This window comes from Vulpes vulpes, chromosome 2 (genome assembly GCF_048418805.1).
Source record: "Vulpes vulpes isolate BD-2025 chromosome 2, VulVul3, whole genome shotgun sequence".
Lineage (NCBI taxonomy): Eukaryota > Metazoa > Chordata > Mammalia > Carnivora > Canidae > Vulpes > Vulpes vulpes.
Window position 1 is genome coordinate 135,437,543 of NC_132781.1, and position 15,150 is coordinate 135,452,692.

General features: G+C 34.2%; 1 protein-coding gene across 21 annotated transcripts in view; it reads left to right on the plus strand.

Moving 5' to 3' along the window:
• Positions 1 to 10,362, plus strand: part of ERBIN (erbb2 interacting protein) — a 220,639-nt gene extending 210,277 nt beyond the window's left edge. For 2 of the 21 annotated variants that reach the window (XM_072750030.1, XM_026019545.2), the window contains 6 exons: positions 116 to 259; positions 3,140 to 3,259; positions 5,599 to 5,808; positions 6,864 to 6,956; positions 7,427 to 7,501; positions 8,289 to 10,362. In XM_072750030.1, the coding sequence (XP_072606131.1) occupies positions 116 to 259; positions 3,140 to 3,259; positions 5,599 to 5,808; positions 6,864 to 6,956; positions 7,427 to 7,501; positions 8,289 to 8,396 (750 nt within the window). In that variant the 3' untranslated portion in view covers positions 8,397 to 10,362. The remainder of the gene's footprint in view (positions 1 to 115; positions 260 to 3,139; positions 3,260 to 5,598; positions 5,809 to 6,863; positions 6,957 to 7,426; positions 7,502 to 8,288) is intronic. The other 19 variants (XM_072750031.1, XM_026019555.2, XM_072750035.1 and 16 more) reach the window with 11 other exon arrangements.
• The last annotated feature ends 4,788 nt before the right edge of the window (positions 10,363 to 15,150 follow it).

Below are 15,150 nucleotides of genomic sequence, written 5' to 3' on the forward strand. Positions count from 1 at the left end.
ATGATATTCCTGCGTGGTATCGGGATTACTTATAAATACGTCTTTGTACATAACATGTCTTGTGAATTTTGCATGCTACACTAATCTCTGTTAAATCTATCCCCTCTTTATTCAGAGCATGCTGTCAAGGTCCTTTAATTCCAATTTTACTGCTGTAAGCAACTTTCACTATGGCAGCTCTAGGGATCTGCATGGCAGCCAAGGCAGCCTTGCCTTGAGTGTTGCAGACGGAAGAGGTTCTGGTGGGCACATTTTTCGAGTGAGTACCTGTAGTAGACCAGTACTTTTAGTACCCAGAAGAAAAAAAAAAAACCCACATTTTTAATATTTTCACGTTTCTAGAAAATAAATTTTTACTGTGGGTTAGATATCTTAATTACCTTTCAGTTCTTCCGTGGCTTAGTTCTAAAACTCTGCAAAGCTGATTTAGTATTTATCTCTTAAATTTCTTTGGTTTGCAAACTAAGGCTGTAGTGTGCTCTTGTTTATGTAAATAGGAATGAGCAATTGGAATAACTGAGCTGTTTTTTAAAAAATCATTAGGCTTTGTAGTGTTTTCTCTTAATAAAATTAGCTCTCCACAACTCAAGGTATTAAGGCTATGCCATATATGGTACACAGAGGTGTTGTAGGGAAGAATAATTTTTAGTTTAGTGATAGAAAATTGGCAGATGAGAAGCACTACCTGGAAATAAATTTAAGCACAATTCACTGAATATGATTAAATGTAAGGCTAGAGAAATTGTGATAAATACCAACGAAGAGGCAAAACCCCAATCCTGTACTTATTATACATGTTTCAGCATAGTCATTAACAGTGAAGAAGGAAGGTTTATTCTGCTCATGAAAATTAAGGGTCGAGGATAAAAATGGCAGACAGAGAAGGAGAAAGACCACTTTGGCTCTATTTTAATTTTCTCTTCATAACAACTTGAGGTGTAGTAGTGTGGCCCATAAATAAATATTTCCTTTTCCTCCTTTTCTTCCATTCTGAAAAAGCTTTTTCTCCTCTTACAACCTTATTTTGTCTCCTCCCCATAGTTTTATTTTCTATATTAACTGGTTACTTCTGGGTCCTTTGCTTTTTCCTGAGGATCCTTAGCCCCACCCCTTTTTTAATACACTGTTGGCTTTGCATTATGTTCTAGGACAGGAGCCGTCTCCTGGATTCACTTTGCTGTGGCTGGACCTCACCTTTCTTGCTCTGCCCTCTGTCACTTGCCACAACTTTGTTTCTATGTTAGAGTGATAGCAATTGTTCTGTAATTTATCACTTTGAAATTGGTAGAGAAGGGTGATAGCTATTAAACTCTGTGTTTCTGGCACTCATTCTAGCTAAAGCCACAGAGTGAAGACCAGGGGCTTTTATAATAACTCAGGGATAATCTCTATTGTCATCTGGAATGATTGTTCTTTCCAAATTCTTGTACAGTAATATTTTTTGCTTATAATTCTTAAACAAGGCCTTTGAGTTTGTTGCATTTTGCTTTTTCATTCATAACACACTTGTTCTTTTAAAGACTCAATAAAGTTATATATTCAGACTAGAATTTAAACTTTAAGTTATGGCCCAAGTTGATTACTGTGCATTCTGAAAACACATCTCAAAAATGGGGAAGGAAGGCAAAATATTCATTGCATAAATACACAAAATTGGATGAAACCAGATCTAAAAATGCTAATCCATGCTTTGAACCAGCAACTAACTGCACATGATAGTTCTATTGCAGATAAAGCTTCTAAGATTAAATCACAACCCCTCAGGCTTATATGTATTCTTTGGCATATCATAATGAAGTAGATTTCAGATTATTTTTCTATATGATGATATAGTATGCATATCTTCTTTTTTAAGGATTTTATTAATGAGAAACAGAGATTGAGAGAGAGGGGCAGACATAGGCAGAGGAGAAGCAGGCTCCATGTAGGGAGGCTGATGTGGGACTCGACCTGGGAACCCCAAGGTCATGCCCTGAGCCTAACCGCTGAGCCACCCAGGCGTCCCTGTAGTATGCATATCTTTGTTGCTAGTCACATACTGTTTTGAAAGTAACAATAGTGCTATTTATTATAGTCTCTTTAGTTTTCAAAAATAGAGCTAGGTGTGTTTAGAAGCAAATTAAAATGAAAACTATGAACATCTTGCTTCCTAGCATATTATAAAAAATATTCAGGCTGTGAGATATTGACTCTGTTTTTTCTCTAAAGCTTTCAATGAGGTAAACTAAGGATATTATTATTTGACATATAAAAATAAGAATCCTAATTAATTTTAAAAACGTTTCATAAAACCATTGGTTATAAAAATACTGAGCTGTCCAATGCTAGTATGATAGAATTAAGTGAAAGTGAATTTTTTAAGACTGTATATTTATTGGTATTTTCATCATTAATAGAAAAATCCCATGTGGCGCTGTGCTGTTAAGAGAATAGCAGTTATTTATTTATTTATTTATTTATTTATTTATTTATTTTTACAAAAAAAAAACTTTTTGTATATTAGGAGTATATTTTAGTTGCTCTTAAAATTTGGGACTTTTAACTTTGATTAATAACTAAGTTGTTCATAGTTGCTAAAGGCTGAGTATTACTGTAAATAAAAAAAGCATTATGAGGGATGCCTGGGTGGCTCAGCAGTTGGGTGTCTGCCTTTGGCTCAGGGCGTGATCCTGCAGACCTGGGATCGAGTCCCGCATCGGGCTCCCTGCATGGAACCTGCTTCTCTCTCTACCTGTGTCTCCGCCTCTCTCTCTCTGTGTCTCTCATGAATAAATAAGTGAAATCTTAAAAAAAAAAAAAAAAGCATTATGAATAGCTTAACAGTGTATATTAAAGGTACTAATATTTCTTCCCATTTTATTTATAATTGACATATCACATGGTGTTAGTCCAAAGTGCACATTGTAATATTTTGATATATATCAAATGTGAAATGATCACAACAAGCTTAGTTAATTAATGTCCATCATAAAGGTACTAATATTGATGGCAGTTATGATCATAATGTATGATTTGGTTCTTCGTCTTTCCACAACCTAGTAATATTTTTTCCTAATCTCCTTTCAAGTGTCATCATCATTTTGGTTTCACATCTGAAAGAGCATTATTTGTTTACTTTTTATTTTCCCCTCATTTGAAGCATCCCCAGACATCCTGTCCAGGAGATCCTTGTCAAGATGATATATTCATTTCAGGACAGCCGAACTACTCGTCAGCTACACTTAGTCACAAAGATGTTTCTCCAGACAGCTTGATGAAAGTAGGTGTTCAGGAAATAAATGAAGATATCTCTTTGAATTTACTATGTTTTACAGCTTTTGAACTGGAAATAACATAGATGCTTTAACATTGAAAATAATTTTTGAGAACTTTTTCCTCTTTAATCACTGAAGATTTTTTAAAAGCTAATTGGGAAATATGAAATAGATTTTTACTCTATTATTTCTTAGTTTAGTCCGTGATTTTTTACAGTGGAGAATGATTTTATTGGTTTTTTTTCCTCCTCTACTATCACCTACTTAATTTATTATTTGAATCAGAGGGTTTTCAGCATTCCTAAAGTGAACCAGTCTTAAATTCTTCATTTGAGAATGTTTCATTATTATTAAAGGCATTTAAAAATACTTTAAATGTAATTAAAGACTTGTATGTGGTAGACTAGATGATGATTGTATTCTTGCTACTTTTGTAACCAAAGCATCACTTACCTAGTTTACTTTTTGGTCACCAATACCAGATAGATCTTTTTTTTAGATCTTTAATAATATCTCTCAACTGTTCTTTCTCCTAATTCCATATTCCTAGTATAACCAGATACAATTTTGAAGCATACTTATGTATTATATTAAAAACTTTTACATTGTTCGAGAGTAGGAACCCAGCCATTTAACATAAATTCATACATAACGATTTGTTTTACGCTTTTTTTTCCTGTTTTTCTTTTAATTGAACTGTTACTCAGTTTCTTTTTCTTTTTAATATCCATTTTATAGTTTAGGTTACTGGATTTGTATCATACTTTTATTCTCCTGAGCCATCTGCTAATGATAGCTTAATATAGTCCATGGGTGTGTTTAACATTGATGTAAACAGCTAAGAATCTAGATATCAGGCAGTCTTAGCATACATGGGTCAGAGGTAATTATTGTTTGGAAAATTTTCCCCAAGAGAAAGATATTGAATCTGCACATAGGAATAAATGCTACAAGCTTGGAGAAAGCAAGTGCAATCCTCAGAGTTGTGCATAAGTAATAAAGTGACAGCACAACGACAATTAAAGAGAGAGAGAGAGAGAAAGAAGAAAGAAAGAAAAGAAAAGAAAAGAAAAGACATGGATAATAGAGTACCTTGCTTTTTCTGCAACCAATATAAGATTTGTCACAGTGATAACACCATTGTGCCCTGTTAGAAAATACCCATTTCAGCTTCCAAAGTTCAGAATTAACCAAGTTCTCAAGTATAACACAGTAGAAAAGATAACTTTTTTAAAAGTAAAAGTCTTCAGTAAAGCCACACTTCTTTGTTTCCTTCCACAAGGTTCATGTGACAAGAATATGTAGTTCTGAAACAATTACCATAATCTTCTCCCAAACTTTTCTACTTTGTGATAATTTTAGGAGAACGGGGCTCAATATTCTTCTCAGAGTTTTTCCATAATTTGCTAGTAGATGAGATCACCTTTTTATTAATAATCAGCAGTGAAGTTTTAAATGATTGAATGGCTTAAAAGTATTTCCCCTCTATACAGCAATCCCTTTATATGCAAATATTGATAATACAAATATAAACTTATTTTTCAGATAGTTTCCTTATACTAATATATCAAATTATTAGCTACATTTCCACAGAGGTGACTTTAAATCTAAAATTCAGATTCATTCTATGCAATGTGAAACATTAAAAAGAGAATTCTTTTAACAACAAAATAATTATCTCAGATTTTTTGTGTAGCTTGCGAAAAGTAAAATAGAATGTCAAGGTTTAATTTTTATGTTTACTATTTTATGAAACTAACATTTAGAGAGTTTAAAAATTGCTAACTTGTACACACACACACACAAGGAATAAATTAGTTTTCCACCGTATAGCTGCATTGACTTGTTAATTCTGAAAAGAAATAAAAGTAGAATAATCACTCAGGTTAGGAAATAATTCTACCACAGGAATTGCTATTTTTGTTCAGAAGAAAACATGAACAAATGCATCTTCTATGTGTGTGAGATGGAAAAATTTACCTGAATTTAATGGGCTTTAATTGTAAAATTGGACATAATCACCATTTTAACATTTGGTTGCTGTAAGAAAGCATGCATATTGAACACGTCCATGCATATTGAACAGGAAAACAAGTAATTTTATATGTAGGTATGATTTCTTTAAAGACTGAGAATCTTATCTGCAAGCACTCAGGCAAGTTTCGAATTAATAGACTTTTTCTTTTAAAACTGTAAAATTAGAAAAAATAGTTTAAGTGGCTTGATATTGTGTAATGTAGAATGTTAAACTCGAGTACTTTTGTGATGCTCCAAGAAGAAAATCCAAATATTTGTGATAAGACATTATTACTGGTCATTTTAAGACACTTCGTGTTTTTCTTAGATGCCTTTGAGTAATGGACAGATGGGCCAGCCTCTCAGGCCTCAGGCAAATTATAGTCAAATACATCACCCCCTTCCTCAGGCTTCTGTGGCAAGGCATCCCTCTAGAGAACAACTAATTGATTACTTGATGCTGAAGGTGGCCCACCAGCCTCCATATACACAGCCCCATTGTCCTCCTAGACAAGGCCATGAACTGGCAAGGCAAGAGGTAAGAATAATCAAGAATATTTGAAATATGAAACTAAGCTCTTAATGTACTTTGTAGGTTATTTAACTATTAGCAGTAAACCCAAATAGAATTTTAACATAGTTTTTACCAATTTGTTTAAAGGTTTGGTTTCATGTTAATAGGGTGTCAAACTTTTAATGGTTTGTTTAATTTGACTCTGTGATCCCCTGTGTTCTGATTAATTGACATAGGATTTAGTGTTTGGAATGTGATTTTTTTTTTTCCCTAAGGTGGTTGTTTATCCAAAACCATCTGATGATAGTCCAGTAATTAGACCTTCTTCAGGAATATGAATAGTAGACCATGAAACTTGACTGGCATATTATGGTTTACTATTGTTTGACACCGAGAGTTTGAAATTTGACTGCAGTCTCCAAAGTACTTCAAGAATTAAATGTTACAAAGTACTTAAGTGGCTAGTCATACATTTATGTATTTTGATAGTTTGTTGATAAAATAATATTATTAGAAACTTAGGCAGAGAACATGTGCTTTGTTTTTTTAGACTTTGGGGAAAGGGAATGTTTTATAACAAGTTTAGCTCTTGATTTTTTTTTTTTTTTTTATGGCCTGTTTATAAAAAATATTGTGAATTGATCATCAGTCCCAATGTCTTGCAAGGATATAGACAGGTTCAGGAAATGAGGAGTTGATACTCAACAACCACCCACGGATTTTTAAATATCTTATGAAACACTCAATACACAGAGATACTATGTAATTTAGATGTTTTACAAATGGAAACTGATAATAAGCAGAAAATAAAATCCGTAATATCTTTAAAAAAAGGATCACTATGAATTGGTTGCCTATCCTTGTAAAACAGCAGTAGATTAAGTTAGGAGCTATGCTTTATAATCCCAGCTGTGCCTTTAACTCACTAACTCATTAACATAATACTCCATGTCATAGCTTCCCTTCATCTGCCTGAATATTTATTTTAGATGAATCTTTACATATTTTACCAATAGTTAAATACTGTGTTGTAGCATTTTCTGAGATATTAGTAATAGTTTATCTTCATCTTAACTCAGATTCGAGTGAGAGTTGAAAAGGATCCAGAACTTGGATTCAGCATATCGGGAGGTGTCGGGGGCCGAGGAAATCCATTCAGACCTGAAGATGATGTGAGTTTGTTTGTATGTTCTTGAGACACCCAGGAGATTTTATTCACTAACTTAATGCCCCTTATATGTAAGTAAAAATCCAATAGATAATTATATAAATATAGAATCACCTTTTGATTTCTATTGTTCAACTTTTTTAGAAATGTGATCACTTCAAATTTAATTGTTTGAGGAAAACAAATTAAACTGCCAATTTTACACGTCCGTCACATTGTGAAGTGATTTTTAAATTTAGTTATTACTTTTCTGCACATCCTAGAAATAACTTTGTCACTTTAAGAGAAGTCACTATACTCAAGTCAGAATTACCAGCACCAAACATAACAAGGGATTGTAACAATATTCAGAGAAGGCAGGAAGATAACTTGTACAGTGATTCAAATGTATGCCTACTGTCAAAGAAAAATCGTCTCTTCTATTGATGCATACTGTTTTCCATTAAGTGTTTCCCTTTTTTGTTGTTATTAAAGGGTATATTTGTAACAAGGGTACAGCCTGAGGGACCAGCATCCAAATTATTACAACCGGGTGATAAAATTATTCAGGTAACTAATATACATCTTTTTATTATTTTCTTAACTTTTCATTTTATAACATCTGCTTCCTCATCAAGGAATTATTAAATGCCATATTTTGAAAATAATCATTTTGTGAAGTTTATCATTGAAAATCTGTGGATGAAAATAATGGCATTTCTTATAGGCCACTCAGATATTTTCATAGTTTAAGATATTCCTTGAACCTTGGAAAATCATATGGATCTTTTTAAATACATGTTTGATACATCTTAGCATTTTGTTTAAGTTCAGGAATATTCTTTAAAATAAGATGGTGAAAGAATCTTGTTTGTTATAGGAATTAAAGAATTCATATCAAGCACTTAGAACTGTGTGTTTGATATATAGTAAGACCTCAATAAGTATTAAGCCTAAATTATAAGAAATGTAGTGTTTATCTGATGGTCCAAAGTGATGGGAAGAGCAGGCCTTGCCCTCTGCTGTCCTTGCATCTTGGGGACTCATTTTACATGTTAGCACATACACATAACCCGATGTCTGGCTCTGTGTCTTAGCCAGGTGCTTCCTGATATTGGGTTGCCTCATAAGAATCATCTGAAAATGTAGACAATGTACAGGCTCCGGGTACACCTTCAAAGATTTTATTTTCATAGATGTGGAATAGGGCCCAGGAGTCTGTGTGATGCTGTAGATTGCCAAAATGATTCTTACTTTCAGCCAGGTTTGTGCACCGTCAGCAAAAATTTAGATGTATAAATGCAAATAAATTACTGTGGAACATTTTTCCTAAAGACGTTTTTCTTCTTTCTTCTAGGCTAATGGCTACAGTTTTATCAATATTGAACATGGACAAGCAGTGTCCTTGCTAAAAACTTTCCAGAATGCAGTAGAACTCATCATTGTACGAGAGGTTTCCTCATAAGAATTGTGGACAAAGAAAGGGAAGGCAGCAAGATTTATTGGAAGATATTTGCAGGGGAAATTAATATTTTGACTATTTTTATATGTAAAGAAGAACTCAAAAAATTATGTTCAAATTTGTACATTAATGAAATAATGGAACTTGTGGTTAGAGGGAAAGAACCACTGTACAGTATATAGGGGAGACTGTTGAATTCATACCATATAAAAGTTCTTGTTAGGTTTTTAAACATAGCAATCAAGGCTACAAAAACAAACATATGTTGTTTTTGTATAGATTGTAGGTTTATTTTTGGATTTCATACACATGACTGAACTCTGTGCAAGGCTCTAGTTAGCCTTGATTGTAGCCCAGAGACAGATGGCAGAGCTATCTGTCTCATAGCTTTTATGCCCTTATTTTTATTCAACTCGTATTAATGTTTTTCTGCTGAAACTACTTTTTTTTTTTTAATGTGGGCAAGAGATTTGAAGTGTTGGTTTTTGCTATGTGCATATTGAATTGAAGAGTGAGTAGGTGAAGGTGGTACTGGTGGGTTCACTTTCCAAGGCCAGATTAAAACAGTTAATTCCTATAAAAATCTGGAAGCAAAGACTGAAAAAACAGCTGTGTTAATGTGTTTTTATTAATAAAATAATGCAATAAAAATGTAATGTCTTTTTAAAGAAATAAAAAAAGACGATAATTGCATTTTATGAACTCTACAGGATCTGTTCTTGTCATAGCCATTGACAATACATTTGCTACTGGTGATTCAATTTTTAATTTTTTAGTCACAGGAAATTTTTACTCTTCTGTAGATGCATGTCCATGCATTTTTTTCTGATATGGAAATCTCTTGATTTTTTGCAAATGGTGGTCCTTGCAATCTGTTTTATAATTAGTATTCCATTTTAATCTTAATTTATAATTTTTATTTTAAGCAGCAAATGAAACTAAAATGGCCAGTTTTAAGATTGTGTTGCTGTAACACAAAGTGTAAGCAGATTTAGGAAAGCCTCTTGATTTTGTTTGGTCTCACATTGCCTTGGTAAAGTAAAAGGAAACAGTACGCATGGAGCTAGGAAACCAAAGCAAGTTTGTGAAATTGGCACAGTGATAGAGAATTGCTGTGGAGTGTTGTAGAGCAAAGGGATGGGTCCTTGAGGCCTGCCAGTGTGTAAAGGTGTTCAAATAAAGGGCTGTTCCTACAGGTAACATTAAATGTGAACTCGACACTTCAGAGTCTTTAAAGGGTTTCTAAGTGTATCAGTGTAATAGAATAATGTTTTACCACCAGCTGCCTTTGTTCTTCGTTAGTGTAACAAATATTTCATAGATGTTTATTAATTTGTTTATCCAAACTATTAATTTTGTTTCTGTTCTGTCTGTGTAATTCAATAAAATTTGAGTAACATGCAAAGGTAAGAATTAATGCATGGTTATTTGGACCAGAAAAAAGTGCCACAGAAGACCAATAACTGTTTTTTAGTCGAGGCTAGCCTGGAGCCTTTCATTAGAGCAATATTCAGTTATTGCAATTCATTTTTAATTACTAAGAAATATAATTTTGGAATTTTTAATCTGTTATGCTTTGTTCTTCAACTTTATTTTAATTACGACTTTTATAGGATGAGCAAAAATGGCAATTTACATTATTTTTGCAAAAATGTTAGACTTGTTCCTTTCTTGCTAGTCAGAGTAAATAGGCAGTAATTTTGAAAAGATGTGAACTCAAATATTGCACTTCTTTCAAGATGTTATCATTTGGTTATTGTACTGTATAGTTTTAATAATATTGATTGAAACCCTTTAACAACTCTTTGTAAATTTTAACTCATTTTAGTTGTTTTTTCAGTACTATTTACATAGGAATTGATTTTTATGGATATAGTAGAAGAAATGTGCTGTATTTTGATAAAATTCATTTACTGTATGTGTGTTGTAATCTCTAAAAAAAATAATGACAAACAGATTCTTAAGACAAGCCTTGGTGTTCCCTTTATTCATAGGTTATTTTAAAATATTAATTTTGACACATCACTTTTTGTTAATTTCAGTCAATTTTTTAGTCACATTCTACTTTTAATAAGGAATACATAAAATAGATATAATTGCGACATTTTCAACTGAACTACTTTATCTCAAATCAGATACACAGATAATTTTGGAAAAGGAAATTAGACACAGAAAACAACTGATTGAACAGTGATCTAACCTTAAGTTAATTGCATATTATACTGATACAAGTGCAGCAAGCGTTACATGTACTAGTATTTTCCTCTAATTAATTTTTTTAAGATTTTTTAAAATTTATGAGAGAGAGAGAGAGAGAGGCAGAGACACAGGCAGAGGGAGAAGCAGGCTCCACACAGGGAGCCCGACGTGGGACTCGATCCTGGGTCTCCAGGATCACGCCCTGGGCTGAAGGTGGCGCTAAACCACTGAGCCACCTGGGCTGCCCTTCCTCTAATTAATTTTTAAAAATTTTTAATGTTCTTATATGTAGTTGAATAAGAAAGAAATTACATAACAGAAAAGTTAATCGCAGGGACGCCTGGGTGACTCAGCAGTTTGGCATCTGCCTTCAGCTCATGGCGTGATCCCAGTGTCTGGAATCGAGTCCCACATCAGGCTCCCTGCATGGAGCCTGCTTCTCCTTCTGCCTGTGTCTCTGCCTCTCTTGTCTCTCATGAATAAGTAAATTAAATCTTTAAAAAAACCACAGAAGTTAAATAGCAAAAAGCTTTGCACTTCAACTAATAGCCATAATTTTCTTCCAAAAAATTGGAAAACTAAATAACTCTTTGTTAGAATTTTTGGTTGATAAAGTTTAAAAATTTGAATGTAATATTAAATCTTCTGAGGAAATGAAGACATTTTTAGTTTACATATTGTTGAGTAATTTGTAGTCTAAGCCCATACCCATAAGTGACATTATTTAAATATTATGTAGCAAATCATCAAAACCAAAACTCTCATTTTTAGTGATAGTATTTAAAATTGATCACCCTGAAATTTTAAACCATTAAAAATTATATGCTCAGAATCCTTTATTCCACACAGAATTCTTTACACAGACTAAATAAAGTTTTATGCTGATTTATGAGAATCATCATCTAAATCCATGAAATTCTAAAACTTCCCATATATTTTTTATGTAAGTAGTTTTCTGACCTCTTGGGACTTAAAGTTGTGTATATATGTGAAATACAAAAAAAAATTTAAAGACTTTCTTTCTGTGTAATCTCTACACCCAATGTGTGACTTGAACTCACTACCAAGATCAAGAGTCCTATATGCTCCACTGATCGAGCCAGCCAGGCACCCCTGAAAAATTCTTTAAACACAAGCAATGACCTAAACATAACTAAACCTTGTGCTTCAAAGGAAATCCCATCCACAGCTATGTGATATTTTTATCAAAGTTTATCAATGTTTATAAAACATTCCCAAATTTTGTGCATAGATTGAAATAGCACAGTGAATTAGGTGATAAACTAATGCTGTTTAAAGTTGTGTGATTTATTTTATGAAATTCTGAGTGAGAAGAATTGTCAAAGAAAGACCATTGTTTTGGCATTTTAAACGCTTGTAGTTCTGGATACGGAGGAAGTGTAGTTTACCTTAAATTATTGTTATTTACTTGTACAAGAAGTCATTGGAATGGGAAATGTTTTCTAGTTAGTTCAAGATTGGTGACCAGTCAAATCTATTTGAAAGGCTATTTTTCATTCCTTCTATTGCAATTCTTAATAGCTTATCCAGTTTAATGTAAATAGATTTCTTATGATGGGGCAGGGATCGAGTCCCACGTCGGGCTCCCTGTATGGAGCCTGCTTCTCCCTCTGCCTGTGTCTCTGCCTCTCTCTCTCTCTGGGTCTCTCATGGATAAATAAAATCTCGGGCTCCCTGCATGGAGCCTGCTTCTCCCTCTGCCTGTGTCTCTGCCTCTCTCTCTCTCTCTCTCTCTGGGTCTCTCATGAATAAATAAAATCTTTTAAAAAAATAGATTTCTTATTAAATAGACAAATCAAAATTTTATGGCTTATCAAAAGCATTAATGAATGCACATAGTTGGTGTACAAGGGAACAAGATACCACTTTTAAAAATAATCTGGATGGTATGGGCAGCCTTGTCCAACTTTTAGGGGATTCCCCTTGTTTCTTTAAGATTATTTATTTATTTGAGAACACAAGCAGGGGAAAAGGCAAAGGGAAAGAAAAAAGCAGCCTCCCCACTGAGCAGCGAACCTGATGCAGGGCTCCATCCAAGACCCTGGGATCATGACCTGAGCCAGAGGAAGATGCTTAGCCAACCGAGCTGCCCAGACACCCCCCTCCTTGTTTGTTCCTTTATTATTTTTTAAAGTAAGCTCCACGCCCAAAGGAGGGCTTGAACTCACATCCCTGAGATCTAGAGTCTCGTGCCTTACCAACTGAGCCATCCAGAGGCCCCTCCCCATTTGGGGGAAGAGGGGCAGAAATGAGAGAGAGAATCTTAAGCAGACTTCACGCTCCGTGTAGAACCGGACACAGGGCTCAATCTCTACCCTGAGATCATGACCTCAGCAGAAATCAAGAGTCAGATGCTTAACCTAACTGAGCCACCCAGGTGCCCCTAACTCTCCCCTTGTTTGTTTGTCTTTTAAGATTTTATGTATTTATTCATGAGAGACACAGAGAGAGAGAGGCAGAGGATCCCCACTCAGGGATCCCTCTCCCCTTGTTTCTTAACAGAGAGTTCAGAAAAGGTGGTCCATCTTCTACCTAAAGCCGCAGTTTCTTTACTTCTGCAGAATTTGTAATCCCAGGAGATAGCATAGTCATTTACAGTTTTGGGAAATGTATTAGACAATGCTATTTTTTTGGACTATGAATTATCTTTGTGAAACAATTTGCATTCTAAACTGAGAAAAAGAAAAAAGTTTTCTTTTTCTTTTTTTTTTTTAAGGAAAATCACCTCCATAGAATCTCTTTAGGTTTTATTTTAAAGAATGATCAAGGTATACTAAAATCTTTCTAAGGGATTGTTAGGAAGAAGACTGGAAAAAAATAATTCTGATAATTTCCTTTTCATATAACATGTAAGAGACATTTATGATCTCCGTTGGGATTTCATGTGGCCCATCTAGCTTCTTAATAAGCCCTTAAATTGTAGGATGAACTATGAGCTCACATTATCACCAGTAAAGGAAGAAGTCCATAGTTGAAAATCATACCCCCTCCATGATTCAGTAGAGCTATTTTTATTTTGCATGAAAACATGATAAAGTCTGTACATATTTTTCCTGAACCGATGTTCCTTACTCTAATCAAGCCAATTTTATTCCTCCTAGGCACAGCTCTCTTTAATGTGTTCTTCTTCCCAACTAACTTGTCAGAAAAACTAAAGACAACTAAACTAAGCATTGAAGAAAAGGCACAGAGCATGGATTTTTTAGGATGGATGATTTAGAAGGTTCCTCATCTTCATGAAAAGCAAAACCTAATCCTCTGAGAACTAATTCTATCCCAGAATGGATATGAAAACATCTTTCACATTTGGATCATCCTTCAAAAGGGCATTCTATTTCCCAAAAATAGGAGGAAACTTGTGGGGGCTTAGGTGTCACAGAGTAAGTTTGTTCAAGATTGCGCTCTGGCACATGCTTCAATCTCCTCCCCCTCCACATCCCTAGAGGCAACAGAAAACAATTATTTCACACCATGATAGGTAAAAGTATTATTTAGTCTCCACGTTTGGAGAAATAGAAGTGCACTGGATAAATAGGTTTTAAGGAATTCTTTGAAATCCTAGGACAGAAAGGCCCAAAGAATTCCACCGTAAAAGATGAATTTGGCTTCAGGGATGCTTCAAAAGTAGAGACAGAATAAAAGGTCAAGTAAGAGCACTAGATAATGCTGGATGCATTGGCTTTAATAATATAATAAGATGCAGTGGTTATAATAACCACCTTTTTAATGCCAAGCACTATGCAGAAGGTGATGTATGGTTAAGGGCAGGAGCAGTGAGTGGTTGCATTAAAAACCGTCCCTCCTGTGCCCATCATTAGGGAAAATAGTTTGCAGTAAGCAAATGGCATTCCCAGTCAAGTTCATACTAAGATGAGAACAGTAGTTATTGAACATTTGAAGAAAAGTGACACCATCAGGAGAGTCACCAAATAGCTAGTTTTATTCAAAAACCATTATTTTGAAATAGGATCTTCTCAGGGACAAACGAGAATATTGAATTTGCAAGATCAACTGTTAGGGAAACATTTAAATATCTTTATATTGGAAAGTGGAATTTGTCACAAATTCCATAGTTGGGCTGAAGAGTAGGAAGATACCCTGAGGAGCAAATCTGTGAGCTCTTTAGGTATGAATTCCATAGGATGTAATGCAAACGAACTAAGGAACAGTGTGGAATGAGACATGAAAGAGAACTCTTGTGTTCTAACATGGATCTAATAGGATTTCAAAGGGAGAAAAAAGGGTACAGATACACAATGAAGGAGGAAAAAGAAAACAAACTCAGGGAAATGTCCTAAACCTGAAAAATACATGCGGATCCTTAGACCGAATGGGTCCATTCATGCCAAACAAAAACTATGAACATGCACACCCGATATGTCGTCACAGTTTCAGATTAGGTACAAAGGACATTTTTTTAAAGTTCCGAACAAAGAGTACCTTATTTTCCAAAATCAAGGCAAAGTGAAAAAAATCAGAACTTTAATGACCCACTTGGATGCAAGAGTAATTTAAAGTTATTCATATCGGAGGGCAA